The 24,121-nt window shown below is 40.4% G+C and overlaps 1 protein-coding gene and 1 long non-coding RNA gene across 8 annotated transcripts; one reads left to right on the top strand and one right to left on the bottom strand.

Annotated features, from left to right (window-relative positions):
• Window positions 1–509: 509 nt before the first annotated feature.
• LOC108000246 (homeobox protein Hox-B1a) lies at window positions 510–15,530 on the bottom strand. Of its 2 annotated transcripts, none has more exons than XM_017060471.3 (2): window positions 14,495–15,530; window positions 510–1,442 (listed from the first exon to the last, which is right to left on the bottom strand). In XM_017060471.3, the coding sequence occupies exons 1-2, from the start codon at window positions 15,528–15,530 to the stop codon at window positions 958–960; spliced, it is 1,521 nt and encodes a 506-aa protein (XP_016915960.2). In that variant the 3' UTR covers window positions 510–957. The 2 variants fall into 2 exon arrangements, with proteins under 2 accessions (XP_016915960.2, XP_061942556.1); XM_062086572.1 differs by having other exon boundaries at window positions 510–1,439.
• Window positions 1,355–23,715, top strand: LOC108000472 (uncharacterized). 6 transcript variants are annotated; one of them, XR_009833169.1, is made up of 8 exons: window positions 1,355–1,491; window positions 1,746–1,960; window positions 8,916–10,191; window positions 10,416–16,174; window positions 20,757–21,043; window positions 21,204–21,488; window positions 21,557–21,840; window positions 22,697–23,715. It is a non-coding gene; the product is annotated as an uncharacterized LOC108000472 (long non-coding RNA). The 6 variants fall into 6 exon arrangements; XR_009833171.1 differs by lacking the exons at window positions 8,916–10,191; window positions 10,416–16,174 and having other exon boundaries at window positions 21,557–23,715; XR_009833172.1 differs by lacking the exons at window positions 1,355–1,491; window positions 1,746–1,960; window positions 8,916–10,191 and adding an exon at window positions 18,139–18,380 and having other exon boundaries at window positions 16,054–16,174; window positions 21,557–23,715.
• Window positions 23,716–24,121: the final 406 nt, after the last annotated feature.

The following is a 24,121-nucleotide window of genomic DNA, read 5'->3' as shown; positions in this document are numbered from 1 at the left end:
TATACAGTTCATTATTTTTTCATTTATACATTTCGATAAATTTAGAATTCCTACAATGATTTTTTTTCTTATTGTATAATTGTTTATTTTAGTGTTTATCTTACTGTATAATGATGTGCATTGACATTCGTACAAGATTTGCATTAGATTTTATGTACATATACATACAGAAGATATTCAAATTGGGAGTACAACTATTGTTATCATGTTATCATTACAAATTATAATTTATTATATAATACAATAATAAAACTTGGATTTTTATTTTCATCAAAATTCTTTCTTTGAAAATGTAAATTTTTATAGCAATTCATATTAGTATAAAAATTAATTAATGTTAAAATATTTAATAATAGATAAAATAAGAGCAAGTGAATAAAAAATATTTAAAATAATTTTAATATAATTTTAATTTTGATGATAACATCAAACAATAATTGTCTTCATCAAAAAAAAAATTATTTTCTAGATGCCGTTAATCATAAGCATCTAAGAAAAATATCTTCGTATTTTTTTTTTTTTTTTTTTTTTTTTTTTAATATGCCATGATCAATATCATTGGTATTTATAATTATATATAAATATTGTTATACCATTTACACAAACTGAGGTATATGGTAACCTTTCGGGAATTCTGTTCACACTGTTTTTACAGTATATAACTCAATCAAAAATAAATAATTCACATAAGTAGTACATACATCGTTCAATTTCTAATCTATGTTCGATTAATTTTGATAATTTTCAAGATCGCCAAAAGACTATTATATATTATTATAATGATTTCGTTCTAGTAAAATTGGAAATACTATAATTACTATTGCTGCTGCAGCAAGAAAATTCAATGTAAATTCAAGTCACGCGATTTAAAATAACATTTTTTTATTCTTTTAGTTTTCACCAATCATCGTTAAGTCGTAGGCCATATAGACGTTCGTTGCTGCAGCAAGGAACGCGTCAATCTTTTGAGGAAGAAGGTGGTGATTCCCGACTGTTATCGCTTGTAAAACTAGATAAACCGAGTCCACTGGTTTCATGACTCGAAGAACTAGTTGGTGAATTACTTGAACTTCTAGCGCCACTGAGTGAGCTTATAGTCGTACTCTCAGCTGGTATTAAGCCTTCCTTCATTCTCTTTTTCTGTTTCATTCTTCTGTTTTGGAACCAAATTTTCACTTGTGTTTCGTTTAGTTGCAACGCTGACGCGATTTCAATACGTCTCGCTCTAGTCAGGTACTTGTTGAAATGGAATTCTTTTTCGAGTTCTGTAAGTTGCTTGTTTGTGAAGTTGGTTCGGCCGGTATTGTTGAAGCTACCTGCAATACCGGCCATAGGTCCACCGGTAAGACAGTTCACTGGACCGTTCGCCGTGGTGGCGTACGGAGACGCGTTCCCACCAGTGCTGCCGCCATATTCTCCAACATTTGGATTTGTCTTTGCTGCTGCAACAAATTTAAATTCTTCTTTTTATTTGAAAAACTTTTTTGCAAGGTACATTCAAAGTATATTTTTCACATTTCAAATAATTCTTTTTATATTTTATATTTATAAAAATTTTTCTCTTTTAATCTAGCCATAATACGAAAAAACAATTTGTAATAAAAATTACTAGCAAACAAGTTTTGTCGTAAATATTAATTTAAGTTATAAAATTCTAATAATTAGGTAGATATTTTATTATTAATTTGTACGATTTAGAAGAATCAATGTATTTAACTTAAATACCTTTTCCATCTTAATTACAGATGTCAATGCCCTTCGTACGTGTCAAACGTGTACAAGAAAGAGGTTAAAAGTAATCTATACAGAATGAAACTCAACTTTGGTCCACCAATCGACAGCCGTTTGTTGTCCAACACAGCTGGTCAGTGTTCTAAGGAGTGAACCTGTCCACCCTCTATCGAAGACCGATAGGGTTAAGCCCTAAATCTGGATCAAATTGCATCAGCTGTTGTCAAGGGTAAGTTGTTACGTCATTTTATTTATCAATTGACTACTATGCTCATTTTGAAATCATTCTCAATTTACGTATACGTATGATATTATTACGTATTTTCTTCTATTTATTTGATATCGATTGGATCGGGTAAATTCGAACAAAATTAATCTTAAAATTTGATATGAATTTTCTCAAATTGTTTACACGTGTGTTCATTAAATATAAAACACTTTAAGACATAACGAAATGCAACGAAATAAATTGTAGTGAGGAATGCGTTCCGATAAAAAAAAGGTGGCGTCACTTACGCATTATGGAAATTAGATTGTTATTTAGTCTACCGGTATGTGGAAGTCAATTTACTTAATGGCACAGGGTGGACGAAACTGTCAAGCCACCGCCTTAGAGCCACATCTTCTTTTTCACTCGTGTTTGCCTGTATTGCTTCATTCCTTCCTTTTATCATCTTTTTCATATTTTATCCGATATTACAACTATTTAATCTATACTCAAACATAACCTAAATCCAAACTTAATCTAACTAAAGTCAATCAATTTATCTCGAGAGAATAGAACGAATAGATCTTATCTCACGTATTTTTCGTATAATTCCGAAAACATCAGTCACTTAAAAACTGTGTCCGGAACTTGGCCGCCGGCCATTAAGCTCACGCATCTTCAAGTCGAATAATCGAGTTGGACAAGTTCTATTAGTCCACGAGCCGATGTGGTACAATGAAATGTATTTCGTTTTCGCGACTCATTCATCAATTTAGCACTTTAACGGGAGGACAGAGCTACCGTTGATTTTCCGTACGTCAGATCGACCAAAGTCTCTATACACATCAGTGATCATTAATCTCGCATCCAAGTTCCTTTGGAATCTTGGATATTGCATTTTCAGAAAACATTCTATTCGTTAATAATAAATCAAATTATACACTTTCGACGAAATGAGAAAGTTATTGGTTAATCTAAAACATATTTACACGAGATAAATAATAGTTTATTGATGTTACCTTTAATACGAAAAAAAGAAAATATCTGTCAAAAAGGAACATGTTAATTTGTATTAGATTCGAGAGTTCTCGTCAATCGTACATGATCAGAAGATAACCTATAAAATACTTCACAGGATATACAGTTTTGCTATGGTAGCCATATTTGATTTCATTTCTTGAAAAGATAAATCCTAGAGTGCTTAAACGTGAATCACTTTCGATTAAGCATTATCACGATATAGTAGTAATTATGACGTTCTCTCGCAACAGACGTTAATAGCATCGATTAAAATTATTAGCATACTTAACGACACTTAAATTTTATGGCACGATCGTATTGCCTTTTAAGTAAGTAATGTTGACAATAGTTACTGAGATATAGAATTAAATTAGAAATAAGATTACGTCTTTTATTATTTTTTTTTTTTATTATTCAATTCATTTTCTTTTTTAATTTATCATTTTTTTCTTTTCATTCTAATTTATTATTATTTCATATCTCTTATTATTTATTATTAGATCGCGAATTTTCATGCGGATGAAAATAAAAAGAAAACAATTAAAGGAATGGAATTTAAATAATAAAGAGATTATATTGTATATTGCCGTATATCATTCGCACATTTAAAATCTTCATAAATAAATAAATATCCGCAATTTAATTGTAAATTTTTCTTGTTTTTCAATTTTTTTTTCTTTTTCTCATTATAATCTATTATACATAATTAATCCTTCCCAAGAAACGTTAAACGAATTAAATCTCGTTCGATATTTCCTTGAATCTTTAACGATGTTTGACTTATATACGTGAAGTATAAAAAAAAAAGAAAAACGAAAAATATATTTCTTTTATCATATCGCGTAAAAGATTCAAACGATATTCGATATAGATCAACATTATAAAATATTGTCGATATTATGATTTTTACAATTCAAAACGATCGTAGATAGACAAAATTTGCTACGTACAAATAAATTTGATACGAAAATTATTGATTTTCCAAACAATCTATATATCATTTTCATTTTATTATTAATTCGTGTTCACAATAGGCGAATGATATGACGACGAGTCATATCGAGTCATCGGTTTGAATTTTAATCAGGCACGCAACGAGACGCACGCGTACATCGTTCGAAACGAAATTTCACGGTTATAAATACGAAATATTTGTGCTTTCGAAAGAAGTTATTCAGAAGATCGAATCGTTACAAGAGTGAGTTAGTCGACAGTGGAGCGCGCTTAAAGCTCGAACACGGATGTAATTCCCTCGTAACACACGTTCCTGCTCACGCTTGTGCATAATATACCTGGTGAAACACATGCGGCCGCGGTTTCGAGGCATGCATGCCAGTCGCCAGGCTTCGTTCAAAGGCCCCCCTCGATTAAATCTCACCTGGCTTAATATTATTATTTTACTCGTGGCACGTCTGTGCACGAGTGAAAACGAGCGAGAGAGGGTGGGCAAATTAGAGAGAGAGAGAGAGAGAGAGGAGGGGGGCGGTTGGATAATGCGGGTGGATAAAAGCAAATGGAAACACCGGCCGAATATTGTTCACGATCTTTGCGACCGTCTATGGAACCGTAATTCCAGTTATTTAACCCTTTCTTCGACGTCTCGCCCGTTCGTGAGTAGAAACTGTTCCTGCGATCGAGTTCCAGTTTCTCGAAGGAAACGAACGAAACGTACGATTTATATTCTTTAATATCCTGTATTGGATTATTGGTACACGGATTTGTACTCGTCGATGCCTCTTATTATCATGGATTTTGATTTTTGAGAGCAATGGATTCAAATTTAATTTAATTTTCCATCTGGATATTAGAGGTTAAGGTATATAAGAGAATGTAGCTATTTTAATTAAAGAGCTTAACTTATGTGAGAGAGGTGTAATTAGATTTTTCTTTTAATAAGAAAATTAAAACGAAATAAATTTTAACATGCTAATTATCCTTTGATTAATTGGTTACATTTTATTCACGACTTGTAATCATTTTGGTTTATTCAATGAAGGAAAGTGAAGCAAGATCGGGAAGATAAATAAGATCGAGTTCTATGAAAACCCATTCTCGATCCGGTTCTTCGAGGAAGCGTTTATTAATCAAGTAGAATCACATCGTGAAAAATTTTATTGCGTAATGGAAACTCGTTCTCTATCTGTCGTAATAATAATCAAACATCTGGAATATCGTGGAACTTCGTATCACGATGTACATTTCAATAATCATAGGAGGAGTTTAATCATTAATAACTTTCAATTTTACCTTGAATTTGTAAAATTCGATTATGAATTATCGTACGAATCAATTATCAATGATAAGATATAAGCAAAAAAAGAAAAAAAAGCATAGAACTCTCGAATTGACTCAAAACGGTACTTCAATACGGTAGCAATTTGGTAGCAAATACAATACGATTTCGATCTTCTTCGATCTGGATAAGAGAGTGATAATCGGTTGATCAGACGGGATGATCATCTGGCCTCGAAACGTGCCCCTGTTAGGCGAGCATTACGCAATTCAAATATTATTCAAAGGCTAAAAGCTAGGGGGGAGGGCGCAGATGACGTGGAAGGGGGAAGCAGAGGGGTGAAATGTGTACGTGCGAGCAGCCACAGGGGTATTATGTTACCGGAAAGATGGACCTGGATAAGGATTCTACCAGTTTCCTTCCTCTTCGGATTTTCTTCACCATCGTTCAATCCATTTTTTCCGAAATTTCATATCCAACTTTTAAATACGAAGGCATGTTCGTATTAATTTCTTACGTATCGATCGTTTCTTCTTCTCCTTTTCTTTTTTTAAATATCTTCCGATGCTATGCGAGATTTTAACGAGCTACCTGAACGGAAGATTAAAAAAAAAAAAAAAGTATCCAGATCGGGATCCAGCTGTATTTGAACTTATCTGATTTCCACATCCGATTACACGGTAGAACGCCATCTCAACTTCTTCTCCCGAGCAAATATTCGTCTCCCCGCAGCATCCTCCGTATAATTGAATCTTCGCAAACACGGAGGTCTCCACGAGCCTATAACAATTTTCCTATAACCGAGCTTCGAGAAGCGAACGAGCAAAAAAAAAAAAAAGAAAAACGCTTTTAAGTGGCTCTAACAAGAATAAAGCCATTGAGACCCGGTATTATCAAACAAGCGATACATTCCAGTAGCCATTAACCCATGCATGGTCACCCATCCTCGTGCCCATCTCGTTCCTGTACTATAATAACTTGTCTAATTTACTGCCTTTAAATATCCCGCGCTCATACGCGCCGCCTTATTCAGCCTATCCTATAATGGCCTCCATAAAACGTCGTCGCTCATTTTTGCACCGGTACCGAACAAAAAAAAGCGATGCCCAGAGTTATATCGCGTTTTGCCAATAAATATCGGCCTCTCGTTGCGCGAAAGAAACTTTTTTCTTTTTCCGTAACGAGGCTCGATTCTACGTTGAACGGCAATAAGAGGTATATCGAGACGTTTAACGAGCGTCGTAAAGTCGTTATTGTTGCTTGAACGGCGTCAATAGCGCGATCATCGTGTTTCACCGTTGGGCGCGTGCTTCGGTAACGAAGCTATGCTCGATACGACGCTACGTTCTCGAGTTAAAGGCTGGTTCACAGCTCGGGAGATATTTGTTTGGAAACGGTCTCTGTGCATCGACCGAGTATATCTGGCTCGATGCAGAGTCAAATTCTACGAAGGTTAGTTTACATTCTCCGATTATAGGAAGGATGAGAGAGTTAAATAAAAATGAGAATCAATTTACATTCGGTAGAATATTATAGATACAAGATAATATAGGAAGTGTACAAATAGGTAGTGATTTTATTTGTATCAGATATGAACAGATATGATCCATGTGCATCATTTGATGGTATTGAGCGTAAGCAAATAATGTCTACATTGTGTTTATCAATGCGTATATCGGTCTTCTTGAAGTGTTAATAAATACATGAAAGTCGTGTTGGCTGCGTAAATATTTTCTCACGGTTGTACGATTCGGGACGATAAAAGGGACTCTCGAATCTAAAATCTAGATCACGAATTAATTGTAGCTTTTCCTCTCCCTTTCCTTTAATTTCTGACAGCTTTTATCGTGAATATTGTTAGATATTGCGGAGTGGTCGATCGTGCGATAAGGGTCGAATGCAGGGTGACTTGGAACTTGAACGAGAAATTTTAATTAAAGGAGGGCACGTTGTGTGCACAGATGGAAAATTTTTTAAATGGTTTTTTTTTTCTTTTTTTTTTTTTTTTTTTTGGAAATATCAATTTTTGAGTATATTCTCGTTGGATCGATTTTCTCGATATCTTCGCGTTCGTATCTTATCGATCGATTCGTTACGGTTGATGTCCGTAAGAAGCGACAAAACGATTTTACCGACACAATTTTCTTTTCTTCTTGTCATCGTGATGATTATTTTTGATTCAAATCGCGATAGCCAATATATCCTAAGTCATAATGTAAACGACTGATTTTTTACAAACGAGATATAAATTAATCCTTATTAGAATAATTTACGTAAAATTTATTAAACCGCATTAAATAATAAATGAAATTGAATCAGATAAATATATTTACGGGACAATTAGTATTACACAATGAATTCCATTTTTCCCCCTATTCTCTCTCTCTCTCTCTCTCCCTTTTTTTTGACAACGAGCGTTTCGCTTTTTAGCGAGGCAAAAATCTGAATTTCTTAGCGGTTGATCCACGGTTCCCGAACGAATTGCGTGCAGTCAGTTTTATTTATGGCTCCGAGGTCAGTCGATTTGGCGTATTAAGAGTCACATTTTTATTGGCCTTGTTTTATCGCCTAAGTCTCTCTCATTCTTCTCGATCCGTTCGATCCATTCCAATTCTCCTTATCGCCGTTCAAACACCGAATTACACGCAATTTCCCTCTCATCCCTCGCTCTAATAATCCCGCTTCTCCGATTTCACATTTTTCCCAAAGTGTTGTCGCCGAGTAATTTAAAGTTTTACGCAAAAATCATCCGCTCTTCCAATTTCGAATCGACGCTTGGAAAAATTTTTCTCCTCCCCCTTCCCTCCCAATATTCGACCTCTCTTCACCAGGTATTTTCGCGATACGTATCCTTCCTGCTGAAGTGCCGCGGAAATGAAAATCACCGTTGCGCGAGACACGTGGACAGGGCGGAGAGGGGGGGTGGCCGTTGATCGCGTTGCGGCGAGGAGAGGAGGAGGAGGAGGAGGAGGGAGAGGGGGAGAGTCGTCAGTTACTTAGGCAGGGTTGTTGCGGGATCCGGGGAGGGTTGCCAGGTTCGGCGGGTGGCAGCCCGGGTGGAAACACGCGAACGATCCTCTGAGATCCCCTCGCGAGATATCGGCCACTCACTCACGCGTCCACCGACGGCCCTAGCCGAGTCGTAACACTCTTGCTTGCTGCCTGCCTGCCTGCCTGCCTGCTTGCTTGCTTGCTTGCTTGCTTGGCCGGCTAACGCTGCCTACGCTCGACCGACGCAACTACTTGCTGCTCTACTCCTTCTGTTCCTCGTTTTTCCTTCCGCTCGTTTGTGGATCGAGCATTTTCCAAAGGTTTTCTTTCCTTTTCTCGCTCGCTCGGGCAATCGATGAAATTTGTAAATTGGAAGGGGATATTTTTTTTTTCTTTTTCTCGCTCTTCTCGTCTTCCTGCTCTCGTCCTGCTTTATCCGCCGAGCTCGATCTGGTGTTTTTTTTAGTGGTGGAGGAACTCGTCAGATATCCGCGTTCTCCTCCTTTCAATTTTGTTGTATCTTATCCATATATATTTTCCTTATCGTTTCTACATTTCCGTTTGCTCTTTCTTTCTCTCACAAAATTTCTTCTTCTTCTCCCTCTCTTATTTTTAATCCAGCTGTTGGCAGAATCGTTATCGGGCAGAAAGAACTCGGGAGAGGCTCGCGTTCAACGTCCACCGATTATCTAATTTGATTCTGACTCCTTTGTTTTTCTTAATAATTTTCAGACGGTCAATAACGAAGCTCGACGAGTATTCGTCGCGAAAAATTCTTCAAAGAGAGAGAAAGAGAGAGAGTATCGTGGAATATCGAATGGACGACGTGACGAAAAGCAGAGCGCAACAACCGGCGTAATCGGTTCCGAGAAGGAGCCGAGTGGAAAGCAATTGACGAAGTCGATTCGAAGGTTGCCTCGATACGTGACGCGACGTCGTAAAACAGGAGTTGCCGCAAGAAAGCGCGCGGTTATGACGTGGATATCGTAAGCGGAGGAACGTAAAATTGAAATGAGAAAAACACAGGTCGGTTCGAATTTTCTTCTACCGCCGATTTACACCGATTTCCAACCGTTCTCCTCTTCTCTGCGTTACTCGTTTCGAGACGACGCTTGGACCAACCATTTTCGACTTTATCTCGATTTTTTCTTTCCGAGTTTGTGACTCGCTCGAATTAAAATTTGGAAAATTATTCCACCGAAAAATATCCAATATCCGTTAATTCTGTCTCCACGTTTCCAAATAAATCGTACAATTGATTTTCTCTGAAAGAAGGAGCAAGAAAAATTCGAAGAGTTACCCGACGATCGATTAAATTTCGAAATAAATGGTCGAAGGATGGAAAGCTGCGCGGAAAGAGAAGGGTGTTCTCGATTCGAAGTAACGAGATGGGCGGAGCAGAGTGGAGCAGGAGGAGAGGGGAGAGTTTTCGGGCAGATTTTGGCCGTGGAGAAGTTTTTCGGTTGGCCAGGGGACGCACAATAGTATTTTTTCCCTCGTTGCCTCCATAATGCGTTCCATGCGGGGGGTGCAGGAGGCGACGCGTGTTGTGTGGACCACCCTTCTCCCCGTGGAGGACGTGGAGAAGCGAGTGAATGAAGGAAGGAGGGGAGGAGGGAGCGGAGGGCGTCGCACGAGGCGCACGCTGTCAGCCCCTTCCCGATTTATCATTACACCATTCCGTTTCTTCTCTCTTTCTCCCTCTCGTGATCGGCCCACGGATTGGTGCACACGGATGGAGAAAGAAAGAGAAGAGACGCTCCCGATTCCGTGGATTCGTTTCGATCGAGAAGAGGAGAAGATTGGATTGGCTCGAAAGAGAATTATTTCGGATTATTTGAAAGTTAGTTGAAACTTGAGTCTGGAATCTGAATTGGCGAGGAAGCTTGAGAAAAAGGAGGATGTTTTCTCACGATTGAAGAATTTTAATTATTTTCAAAATTTCGTTTCAATCACTTTCAAAGCTTGATGAGGGGACAATTTTTTCATGGTTGAAGGGGAATAAGAGGTAAGAATTGTAATTATATTCAAAATTTAATTCGTTTCTAATTTCAGAGTGCTTTTGAGAGTCTACGAAGAGAAAATAAATTTTAGTACTTTTATTCAAATAGAGGAATCAATTTTTCAATTACATCTTGTCAAACAAAAAATGATAGCAAATATAAAATCATCTGCAATGCATATTCAAATAAAAATTCTAATTAATTATATTCAAAATTTACTTTATTTCAGAGTACTTTCGAGTTTGAAGAGAAAATAAATTTTAGTACTTTTATTCAAGAAAAATCAATTCTAATTTTCAATTACATCAACTTGTCAAATCAATAACTTACAAAAAATGGTAGCAAATATAAAATCATCGATGGAGGATCCTTAAATTCTATCTTCAAAATAGAATTAAAAATTTACTTTTTTCAATTTCAAAGTGCTTTTATAAATTAATAATGAATTAATTCTAATTTTCAATCACATCTTGTTAATAACTTACAAAAAATGATAGCAAATGTAAAATCATCTGCAATGCATATTCAAATAAGAATTCTAATTAATTATATTCAAAATTTACTTTATTTCAGAGTACTTTCGAGTTTGAAGAGAAAATAAATTTTAGTACTTTTATTCAAGAAAAATCAATTCTAATTTTCAATTACAACATCTTGTCAATAACTTACAAAAAATTATAGCAAATATAAAATCATCTGCAATGAAACATTCGATGAAACATTGTTAAATTCTATTCTCACACGAATAATTGCATATATCCTTGCAAATGTAAGAGAATGCATATTCAAATAAGAATTCTAATTAATTATATTCAAAATTTACTTCATTTCTAATTTCAGAGTCTACATGTCTTAAGAAAGAGAAAATAAACTTCGTTTAATAAACTCAAACATTCTAAATTCAATCTTTAATCACAAAAATCTGGTCAAATTAACAAAAGAAATAATTGCATATTTCTTGCAAATGTAAGAGAATGCATATTCAAATAAGAATTCTAATTATATTCAAAATTTACTTCATTTCTAATTTCAGAGTGTTTTTGATTCTCAACAAATAAACTTCAAAAGAAATAATTGCATATATCCTTGCAAATGTAAGAGAATGCATATTCAAATAAGAATTATAATTAATTATATTCAAATTTTCATTTCTAATTTCAGAGTGCTTTTGAGTCTCAACAAATAAACTTTGTTTAATAAACTTTTACTCAAACATTCTTAATTCAACCTTTAATCACAAAAATCTTGTCAAACTAACAAAAATAATTGCATATATCCTTGCAAATGTAAGAGAATGCATATTCAAATAAGAATTCTAATTATATTCAAAATTTACTTCATTTTGAGTCTCAACAAAGAGAAAATAAACTTCGTTTAATAAACTCAAACATTCTAAATTCAATCTTTAATCAAAGAAATCTTGTCAAACTAACAACTTACAAAAGAAATTAATACAAAATCATCTTCAATCACCGATGAATCATAGTTAAATTCTAATTTCACGAATAATTGCACGTATTGTTGAAATATATACAAGCAACGTGGATGAAAATTCACTAAAAATCTAAAATCACCCGAAAGAGAGAGGAAGAAGGAGATAGCCGTTAGAATGGAAAGGACAAGGACGGCGAGAGAGTTTCGTTCGCATGTCTCGGTGTAATAAGCGTCACCCTCGGTGACTTCTCGGCTGGTGTTATTAATTCGATTATAATGAGCTATTAAGGGAAACGCTGGTAATCCTGACAAGCTCCATTTGAACGATACCAGGCTTAGCCGCCGATTCCCTCCAACCCCTGCCTCGCTGTTAAGCAAATTAGCTCCCCCAGAGTGGGGCAGCCCTGCTCGAACCGTGGCCGGCATCCTCTTATCGCATCACGACCACGTTGATTTCAATTTTTCCCAACAATTTTTCCAAAACTCACTCGACCCGAATTTCTCCCTCGTTTTCCTATCCTTCTCTCCTTTCCCCATATTTATTCTCCCGTGGAACAATTTTTCGAAATTTCACAATTCTATTATCCCATTATCGATCGATTCTTCGTCGACTCCGAAATCATCCAGGCGAATCGAATTATTCCTGTTTCCTCGACGAATTCCTCTCTCGAGACTGGTCGAGCGAGAAAAATTCGTATTCGATCCGTATTCGAACGAGTTATTACCACGTTCCACGACTTTTATACGCTTTCCAATAATAATTAGACACATTTATGCATATAAATCGTTTTCAACGATCGCTTTCGAAACGGTAAATTGTTCCTCCTCCTCGCATTCAATTTTGAATCAATTTATCCGGTATTTATCTCTAATCCGATCCCTTATTTGCCTGCTTCGTCTCTTTTTCTTTTACGTCCTCCTCCTCCTCTTACTCCAACTCGTTTCGATTAATTTTTCGATCGGATTTGGTTTTCATTTTTTAATTTTTCTTCCAATTTTAATTTTTCGAAACGATCGAATAGATTACGCGTCGTGAAAATATATCGGCTTTTAATTAAAGCCTCAGGGAGACGAGATATCCGTTATCGGCGTTGTAGTCTCCCTCGAAATAATCAGATAACCGCAGAGTGCAAGAATTTTCGTTCTTAAGCGCGGATCTTATCGGGATGGGGCGCGGAGGGGGCAGCTTTTCGATATCTCGCGCGGCCATCGTCGAATTCAGCGCGCGCGATAACAGCGTGTGTTTTCCAACGGAGCAATATTTTTTCTTTTTCCTCCTCTCCGCATACTTTCCCCTGTAAATACGAATAATCCGATCGAGGGATCGATATTATCTCCTATAATATTTAATATTCCGAGCTTGCTTAGGTAAAAAAATAATTTTCGAAAAATCTGCGAAGATGGAAAAAAATAATCTTCTCTCTTCGATTTATCGTTGATTTCGATCTCTTTTACCAAAAAAAAAAAAAAAAGAACGACTTTAGATCGTGATCACGAAATTTATAAATTATTATTTCGATAAATATTCACGTAAAGTATGTAGAAAGATCTTGAAAGACTGACTAGCAGGCGCCACGAATGAAAATATCAAAGATCTACGTAAGTGGAATAATCGAGAGTGATTTGTCGGAGAGATAGGCGAGGAGAGAGGTTCGCAACGCTGTTGATTTATGGTTACCGGGCTGCGATATTCTTGTAAAATGGCTGGTATCTATCTGTGCATAATCTTATCAGCCGCGTTTACGATTGTCGCATAAACGTAAACAACCTCAGCCCGGGATATAAATATCCGATAAATAAATCCCTCTTATCGAATTTTGATTCGTACCCGAAGAAGAAATACCTATTTTGCTCCAACGTTCGAACGTTCTCGAACGTCGTTTTTCTTTTTCCTGAAATTATATAATCGAGAGAAAGAGAGAGAGAGAGAGATGAAATCGTCCTCGAGAACGATCGGTATTTTAAAGCCTAGCGATTATTTTCCCTTATCGCTCGTTTCTTGATAACAATTAATAAGTTGAAATAAGACCTAACCTCAATTTTAAGGATTTTTTAAATAGAAAAGCCGCAACGATCGTTCCAAGCAAATCGTCGATCTTTGTATTTTTCAAACGTTGGAAATTTCAACTTCAAATGCGGTCGAAAGAAAGGAGTGATATCGTTAGAAATTTTAAAACTCGTGCGTCGTTTTCCAAGAGAAAAAGAAGAACCGAGAGAGGCAAATCGTCACTGTGAACAACATATTATCTCTGAATTTCGTTTTATTCTTTTTCAAAACAATTATTCGTTTATTACGAGCAAGGAATAATTCCTTTCTGGATAAACATCTCCCTAGTTCCCAGAACGAGACAATTTGTTTAAACTTGTTTCGAGTGTCGCGACACGGCTCAATTGCCACTCGTTGACGACACTTTACGCAAGTCGGTGGATCTGGAATGGCCGCCGCCTCTGGTCCACCACACTTTGGCAAGCGAGATTTCGCCTGGGTGGTGAGCGACGAAATGAAGATTGACGGACAAGTAAAAATGTTGGCGTTACTCATTGGCCGACGACCTACTGGCTTTGAAACCAACGCGTAACGAGATTAATAAAACGTGACGCGTGATTCCGGTTGCACGTGCTCTCGAATACCCTGCTCCTCCGTTCCTGCTTATCGACGTACCACGACTCGTTACAATCCTTCGCTTTTCAATTCGACGTATTTTCCGGAATAACAGATTCGTAAGTAAACTCGAATCGAATTAACCTTTATTTCCAAGAATTATTATATATCAGCCCGATATATAAATAAAATCGTAGAAAGCACGATCCAAGCCTGGATCGTTAATAATCTCTCAGCAGATAAAAATCGAATCGAGAAACGTGTCTACGTACCGACTGGCTTGGGCACGTTTCTCTTCACTTGCATCCACTTGTACGTAGGTACGTGCGGCTGCTGCTGCTGCTGCTGCGATTGAGGATGGTGCTGCTGCTGCTGCTGCTGATGATGATGCTGAAGGTGCTGGGGATGCTGGCCCGCCGACGTTTGCTGCAGCGAGATTTGATAGCACGACGGATCCGACTGACTCTCCTCCTTGTAGTGCCCCCCCACGTTATAATCGTTCTGACGTATCTGCGAGTGATAGTGCAACGAATCCTCGGGCGCCGTTTGTATCTGGTGGATGTAATTGGACGTGGCGCCTCCGGCCACCGGAAGCTGTTGATACTCGGCCTCGTTGTGATGGTGATGGTGATGACTAGAGGATGACGATGACTGGTGGTGGTGATGGTGGTGGTGCAACTGGTGGTGGTGGTGCTGGCTCTCGTGCTCGGCCGTGCTCCTCGTCGCGTGGGTCATCATCGAGGCGCCCTGCGGGTGCACGTTCCCCGCCGATTGCTGGGGGTCGTGGTGGTGATGGTGGTGGTGGTGGTGATCCCTGGTGTACCCCGTTTGCTGGACGTGGTGGTGGTGGTGGTGGTGGTGGTGGTAGCCCTGGTGGTGAGGATCCGCCGATCCATTTCCGTACGAGGGGGTCGGGGGGGAGGTGGAGGAGGAGGAGGCGGTGTAGTCCAAATTCGTGTAACTCAGCCCGTTCTCGGAGGAGATGATCGCGGATCCGTCCTCGTGCAGCACGGCCGACGGGGAGTAGAAGGTTTGCTGGGGCGGGGTGCCGGAGGAAGCGGCCGATTCCGCGGCGAGGAAGCTCTCCGAGGAGGAGGAGGAGTAAGGGGAGACCGCCGACTGGGGGAAGTAGTGGGTCGGGGCCAGCTCGGGCGAGGCCGGGACGGGCACGTGGCCCCCGGCCGCGGTTTGGTGGTGGTGGTGATGATGATGATGGTGATGATGATTCCCTTGACCCGTGCAAACGTAGTTGGGATACGAGTCAGGCTTGCCGTAAGTTCCGTACATGCCCATGTCCATCATCATCATCCTCGTCGCGTCGAGGCGAATGCATCAATTGCGCGGTAGCCGCCACCTGCCGCTCCGCGGACCACCACTGGTGTCCTTGACGCGCGCACTCTTCGCGAGGAGGAGGGAAGAGAGGAGGGGGAGAGAGAGAGAGAGAGAGAGAGAGAGGATTCAATCGGCCAATTAGCTCACATCGCGCGATGTACGGGATACGGTATCCTGTCGCTCGTCCTACACTCGTCTCCGTCTCGTTCGTTAAATTCGACGTTTAATAATCGCGATGCTCGATCCCTTCTTCCTTCCTTTCAACTTTCGATTCACACAGAGATAATCGCACAGCTTCCTCTCGCGCACTTGTCGTTCCTCTTGTTTTATTTCATTCGGGTCGAGGCTCCTCCACTGCCGTCCAAAATTAACTGCCGTTTACTACTCTTTTTTCTCTCTCTCTCTCTCGCGAAACGGCGTTATAGATCCCGAGGCAGATCCATATTTGTTACTATACGGTATAGATACGCGGGGAACTCGTTCGTCGATGCTCGAGTCGCGATAAACGGTGGTGGAGAAGCGGACGCGTCGTCGATCCGGTCGACGAGGGTCGCTGAAGTGGACTGGCTAGGTGGAGTGGACTGGCGGAAAGGCGGCACGGTCGAAGGCAGCACACGCAGGTGAGCCTGAGGGGGTCTGGCTGTGTGTCCAGTTTGTGTCGTGGATCTCTCTCTCTCTCTCTCCTTCTCTCTCTTTCCCGCCACGGACACCATTCTCCTTCTCCGTCTCTATCTCTCTCTTCCTCGCTCGATTCTCGGGCATACGTAGGCTGCCGAGCTATAGACAGGGGCGCTGCCTTCTGGAAGGGGGGGCGTGTCCTCGAGCGGGGCCACGTGACCGTGTTTGGGCGGAGCCAGCCAATGGGAACGGAGCCTGCGCGTCCGGCGTCCGTAGCCTCATGATGGATCACCGAGCTAAATTTTATTTTTCCTACGTTCTTTTTATCTGGCACGCTGCAGTTGACACTTATCGCGGCTGGTAGAGGTAGTCGGGTATTATATCTCGTGGTGCCCACCTTCCAGGATAGCCCCAGCCCTCGCCTCCTATCCTGTATTCCCTTCGAAACGTCGTATCCCAGCATCCTTCTTCCCCTCCCTCTTTTTCTCCGTCCACGAGAAAGAGAGAGAGAGAGAGAGAGAGCGAGAGAATTTCTCTTCTCCCCTCCCCACCGTTTTTCGTTTTTCACACTCGCTCTCTTCTTCTGTGTACACACGCGTGTCTCCCACCTGTCCCTGCCCGGGACACGGGACACGGGACACACCGGTGCCGTCTCTCCTGCACTTTCATTAACGCCTGACGTCTGATGGGTTAATTACGGACCACGGATAGAAACCACGCCGTGAAACTCGACCGTGTCCGTGTCAACCTGTGTCCTGACCAGGTAGATTCCAGAATAGATTCTCGAAAAAAACGGGAAATTATAGAGGAAAGTGGAGAATTTTTGAATTTTACAAAAGAAATTAAAAGTTACGAGAAATCAAATAACCTATCGCGTAAAACGCGGTGGATCATTCGTATCGCGTAACAGTAACGTTTATCTCGAAAGGAAGGAGAAGGAGAAGGAGGAGAAGGAGGAGGAGGAGAATATCTGGAGGGATGGATGGGGGAGCTTGTGACGGGCCCATGGGACGTCTCGTACCCCATGTGGGTTCAGTGACAGGATGACACATTCCGCCGTGAAAGTTTCAGAAGAGAGAGAGAGGCTTGGCCCTGTATCAGCGGTTCAGTCAGAGAAGCTTATATCGGGGGCGCCACCTGCGGCCACCCGCGACATCCTGTCCCGCGCGGATCAGATCAGGAAATCTTCTTCATCTTGATCGAACTTCTCATAGTTCTGATTCTTTCTCTCTCTCTTCTCTCTTTCACCTGAACGCATCCTCCGTACATCCGTCGTACGTCGATATTCGTTAATAGATGGACGGATTTTCGTTCGATGGATTTTGCTCTCGTAAATTCTTTCGATTCAGAGCCTATCTCAAAGAGAACAGAGGTACTGGTAAGTTTCGATCTTCGCCCTTCTTAGTTTGATTTTATACGCACGCGTATTTAAGTGTAAATAAGTAAGCGTTGTTCGTAATCCAGAGAGGTTAGGATACTTCAAACGGAAGGATGGGGGCTCGATTCACGCCAATTTCCAGCCACTTTTAATGGAATTTTCCGGGATCAGACAGAGGAGGGGAAGGGGTCTAATGTCGAGGATAAATATCAGCGGCTCCACTCTTTGGACACGCGTAAACTTTACCCCCGGCTAATCCTCTTAAACAATTACAAACCAGTCGATCGGTCTGGTACGTATCTCGACCGTGGCGCCACGCTGCGTTTTGACGTGGGATGAGGCGGCACCTGCATTGTCATGCTAAACCTTGGTCGCCTTTTATCCGCGACCAACAACATCCTTCCCCTCCCCCACCTCCTTCTCGAACTCGCTACTCGCCCAAGTCTGAATTTTTTTGCCAATAAGGAAGAAAGAAAGTTTGGTCTTACGATTCGAACATTCGCGTATTTTGTTTCGCATTAACGAGCAAATTGTAACAATTTAATCCTGAAATCGCACGTCGAATGTATCATTTTTTGTAATTTACAGATTCACTACTCTTTCTCTTTTCATTTGGACGAGTTTCTAATGCCATTCGAAGGCGAGGTGTTTTCTTCTCTCGAAGAATAGTTGAACCTGACGTTTCATTTCAAGCGTCACGTTTATAGCGTTCAAAAGTCGATCCTCTTGTCGCTCAAACATCCACAGTCACAACAATCCGGCGGGTGGTTGCCGATGGACGGACAGCTGTCCATCCGGACAAGAGGGATGGTTGCCATTCCGCCAAAGAGGTTTGTCTTCATTCAAAGATATCGGGCCCTATTATTCGCTCGATCGTCTCTATTTTGCTCGAGCAGCGAACAGATAAAGACTCGTTCCTCGATGGGCGGAATTTGGAGACGAGAAGGTGGCTCCCTCGAGGAACTCGCGCTTCCTGCTCCACCCCGTTCCTCCAACCAACTATTTTCGCAAGACCTCTTATTTATTTCCTTTCTATTTCACGCGAATGAATTGAAAGCTCATTTTAGGCTGGAAATTTATGTATATATATATATATTTATTATATTGGATATTTATAATTTATAATGCAAGTGCATAATGGAATCGAAAAATTGTAACAATTCGCAGATTTTAGCTCCTTAGAAGAAGAATTTGAAGTGTAATTCTCTAACTCGAACGGTTACTTAATTCCACGCAACTATTTCATAACTTCATCGATCGAACAAAATTCGACTCGTCAAACCTGAATGTAACCTCGAACCACTTTCCACTTTCCAGATTCGCAATTTCCCCTCCCCCTCCTCGTAACATCTTTCTCCATCCTTCCCTCCTTTTCAACGCCGTCCAGATGTTTCCCTTTTCTTCTCTTTTCTTTCTTTCTTTTTTTTTTTACAAGATATTCTCCTCCGCCAAAACTGTCGCCAAGAAGAGGAGAGAGCGAAAGAGGTTGGAATGTTTCGTCGAAATTCACGGGAGAGAGAGAGAGAGAGAAATATCGTATTGCAAGGGATGAAATCACGGGGGTCGATCGATCTTCCAGGCCCGAATTTTCCATAATTCCGGCCATTTTCGAAATGGCGGCCGGCTTTTTGTATGCCGCTCGCACGGAATCGTGGCAAGGGACATGGGAAAGGGCGCACAATGGAGTCATCGATCATTCAGTATGAGAGTTGCTCGATTGCCGCTATAACCGTGGCTCTCCCTCCCTCCCTCCCTCTCTCTCTCACTCTCTCCCCACGAATGCGAGCGCAATCGAGCGTGTATTTTTGCCGAATGCACGCGAATCCCCGCGTTACTTTTTTGTTTCCATCCCAAGTGGTCGAAGTAGCGAGCTAGCCAGGGAAATGGAAGTTCGTAATGGCCAATACGCCCGTGTGTGTGTGGGTGTGCGTGCTTTTTTACGAATTCTCTCGCGAAGAAATCGCGCTTCCGTTGGAAGAAGTTTAATTCTAATTTTTGTTTCGAATTTAATTCGATCAAGGTTTCTCGATTTCGAATTTTTACGAAATTTTCACACCGATTAATCTCGAAAGGAGAGGTTAAAAGGAGACTTACCCGCCTCGTAATTAATCACCCCGCGCAAAGTAATTATTTTCTCATACGTTCGAAATTATTATCACCCTTCCTGAAATTAAAAGTAACAGGTTATCTCGCTATTTCATCGTCATCCCTCCCCTCCCCTCCCCGGGATAAAAGAACGCCCCGTCATCGTCGTTTTCTCTCTTTCCGCCTTCGCTTTCATTTTCTCTCTCCCGATATTACGGGAGATCACGCCTTATTTACAGCAGAACGTGCGCGTTCTAAATTCATCAGGACGCGTTTCCTCGTGGCAACGAGGGGGGTTTGCTCGCTCGATTTGCCCTATGACGCACGAGTATCATAGCCCGGGCAAGGAGAGCGTGTATCCCGCAGTAATAAAGTTAGCGCGGTAATTATGACAGGCTCGTTACCAGCCACGTCGCGACGGGATATGAAGTGTTAATGAATGGACGCGTCGAACCAAGGGGTGGCTGGTACCGTCGTGTAATTTTCATTCGCCCGTAAACAAGCACACGCGCGCTTCCAATTTTCGCTATCCTTGCTCCCCCTTGCTCCCGCGCCAATTTTTTTTCCCCGGTGTTTCGTTCCAAGCTGTTTCTTTTTATTTGAATAATTCGCCCACGGATCTTCCTTTTCGGAAATTATCTTTCCTCCTTTTTTATCGGGAATATTGAAACACGCGTTATCGGACGAGATAAGTGACCCTCTTTTGAGTTTTTTCTCAATTTTAATCCGAGTCTAACTCTTTTCCTTGATGATCCGTAATCGATAACGGATGCTGACCAGATTTCCAATGGAAGATAAGAGATAACGTTACTTCGCAATTCTACCCGTTATTCGTCCCCGTTTATTTCCCTAACGTTAACTCGAATATTCGAAATTATACAGTTTTAAGTGGCTACAATTCATCTATCGATATCCGCCGTCTCGTTTGTAAATCGAGAGATAAAATGCTGAGAAAATGTCGACCGTTGGGTGAAAAGAAATTGGCGTCGTCGTCCCCCTGCCCCCCCTCCGGTCGAGTTTCGCAGGATCGGGGTCGGGGGCGGGCGAAGTTAGATTTCCGCGTCATTAAACAGGCGTTGGGGCTGGTCACCGAGTTAATTGAATGCAGCGTGTGTTGACAGGTAGGCATATTGGCAGGCGGAGGGGAAAAAAGGAGGGGAGGGGAGCCGGTCGACCGAAGGTTTGTGTCAGATGCGGTCGCGATATCGGCGTCTCCTCCAAGCCGTGTACCTGTCATTTTCGGTGACCGTGTCATTCAGCCGGAGCTCTTCCCTTTCCTCCTCCTGCAGACCAGAGGAACGAGACTAACCGAAGCTAGGCTTGGAGATAAGGATAGGCCGGATACCTGAAGCGAACGATCGCCAATGCTCGCGTGGTATTCTCTCCTCGGAATCGAACTTGTGTGAAGGTGGGTTTCGTTTTCTCGTATCCCGTTCAATCGTCGATGATCGTGAGAAAGTTGTGATTCTTTCTTAAGGACGTCGAAAGGATGGAAGGAGAAATTTGTTCGAAAAAAGAAATATCGAGGAAGAAAATCGGTCGAAACTGACCTCGGCTTCCTTTTCCAGATACGTATCCGAGGAGATGCTAATTAATGCGCGCCAGAAGAAAGCACGAGCGCGCCCGAGATAATGATCCGGTTTCGACGACGATTCGATGATTCTCAAGAGTCATCGTCGCGACCGCCACGTCTCCAGTTCCTCGAATCTTATCAATTTTCGACGAGCTACTTCGTGAAACCGATAAAGTTTTAAAGCGTGGATAACCATCGGAAAATAATAAATGCTCTCTTCTTTTAGATTATTCTCCTCGAGAATATTATTTCGCGTTTTTTAATTAATCGTGGAAGAAAGGTATGCCCCTTTAAATTGAATCAACATTTCCCGTATCTTTCGTTTATCTGTCCATTGTTATTCCAAAGTTTTTAAGGAAGAAAAGTTGGAGGAGATTCGAGGAGAGAGAAATATGGACGCCTGTCCGAAATTCTTGCGAGTTCGGGCGGGCATGTTACACGGCCAGGTACGCGGCAACTCTCTGGAGAGACCTCCGGCGTGCCTACATGATCCTACACTTTGTGCGATCTCGTCCCCAAGGATTCGTATTCCTAGTCACGCGTTTAATCCCTCGAAACATGCAACCGACTCGCAGCCGTTTCCACGCTCCGGGGACCAAAATTCACCGAGAGAAGAGTAGAGAAGAGAACAGGTATGGAAGTTTGGAAACTTGTTTTATCAATCATTTCCCTCGAAAAATCAAAATCTAAATCTAGCCAGACCTGTGTCTCTCCAATAACCGAGCCATCAGCCAGCCACCGATAAAACACAACCTGTACGACTCAACCCTTCTCAAAAAAAAGGAAAAGAAACTGCTCGAAAACTCCGCTCTCCCTTTTCGTCCTTGAATATCGCGGCCATCCGTCCGGGAGGGGATGCTGGACTCCCAGGAAGTCCTCGAGCGAGGGGTATCGGTTCCAGGGAACACTTTGTGGCCGTGGACACGTCGTGAAACGAGAAGGAGCGGAGGTGAACAGGTTGTCAATGGGAATTTTGTGAACCGTTGGACGTTCTCGGCCCGTCGGTGGACGGTCAAGGGGTGTGCGCATCCTTGGGGACAGATGCGTCACCGGTGCTCGTCGGTGTCGCCGTCGCGTCTGCCTCCGTCGCACGGCCGTCCCCTGCCCCCTCTGATCCTGTCCCTTCGAGCGACCACGTCTCGTTTCCTTTGCCCAATTAGCATCTAACCGTTTCCTCTCCGTATCTACGTATCGAGAGCTCGAGAGAATCGAGCATCTTATTATCCTCTTATTTACTTGTTCACGCTTCGCCTCGTTCGACGGTGACGGTGATGGTGATGAAGGTGAAAGGAGGTGGACCGGGTCGTTGTTGTTTCGATAAACGAAATTTTCTTCTTCCTTTATTATTTTATTTACGCGATATAATAAATTGGCAAGTTGGAAGGTATTATATACACATTTGTATTATTTTTATTACAAGTTTATATTTTTAGGTTATATATTATTCTACGATTTATGGGTAATCAAATTGTTACATCTATTTTACAGAGAATTCAAGTTTAGTTTGTAGAAACGTGCACGAATGATATCTTGGAAGGAAATGGAATTTAAAAATTATCAAGATGAAAATGTTCAATTCAAGAGATTTAGCGTTGTTGCGCAACTATTTGTTAGTGTACTACACGATTAAATTATTAATCTTCAAGATTTTATAGAAAATTTTATTTTTTGTATACAAAGATATACATGCAACAATTCTTGGAACGGATTGGAATCTGAAAATTATCAAGTTACAGATCACTGGGTTTAAAATTTATTACCATATGATTCATTTATGTACAATCAAATTGTAGATCAAATTGTGTTCAAAATAATATTCAAGTGTTGTGCCACTACTTATTATTGCACAATTCATTATATGTAATGTCTAAAGTTTTACAAACAATTGAACTTTAGTTTGTAAAAATATACAACATCTTGGAACAGATTGGAATATTCAAGAGATTGAGTGCTATGCTACTATTTTTCCACCACAATTATATGTAAACTCTATTTAACTCTTTGTACAGAGAATTGGAATATTCAGGAGATTGAGTGCTGAGCAATTATTTACTATTATACTATATGATTCATTTATGTATAATCTCTAAGCTTTTACGGAGAATTTAACTTTAGTTTATAAAAATATACATCTTAGAAGGAATTGGAATCTGAAAATTCACGTTCATTTATATGTAATCTCTAAGATTTTACAAAGAATTGAACTACATCTTGAAACAGATTGAAATATTCAAGAGATTTAAAGCTGTGCCACTATTTACTATATGATTCATTTATGTGTAATGTCTAAAGTTTCACAGAGAATTTAACTTTAGTTTATAGAAATATACAACATCTTGGAACAACAAATTGGAATATTCAAAAGATTTAGAGCCATTATTTACTATTGCACCATATGATTCATTTATGTGTAATCTCTAAGGTTTTACAGAGAATTTAACTTTTATAAAAATATACATCTTGGAAGGAATTGGAATCTGAAAATTATTAAATTACTTTATTGTTAATAGATCAAAATATATTCAAGAGCTATGCCATTATTTATCACACGATTCATTTATGCACAGTCAAATTATAGATCACTACTCTATTCAAAATATATTCAAGAATACTATGCCACTATTTACTACTGCATCACAATTCATTTATGTGTAACCTCCAAGAGAAGATTTTACAGAGAATTTAACTTTAATTTGTAAAAATTATACAACATCTTGGCACGAATTGGAATTTGAAAATTATCAAATTGCAGACCACAGTGTTCAAAATATATTCGTTTTCTTAATTCTTAATTCTTCTTCCCTAATCATCCTATTTTCACGAACCTTCTTCCCAACATCCCCTCCTCCTCCTCAAAACGCATAGAGGGCGCCTATACAGCGTCGTACCTTTTACATCTTAATCCAAAGGAAG

Source organism: Apis cerana, linkage group LG16 (genome assembly GCF_029169275.1).
Source record: "Apis cerana isolate GH-2021 linkage group LG16, AcerK_1.0, whole genome shotgun sequence".
NCBI classification, from domain to species: domain Eukaryota; kingdom Metazoa; phylum Arthropoda; class Insecta; order Hymenoptera; family Apidae; genus Apis; species Apis cerana.
This window is presented reverse-complemented; position numbering and strand designations above follow the sequence as displayed.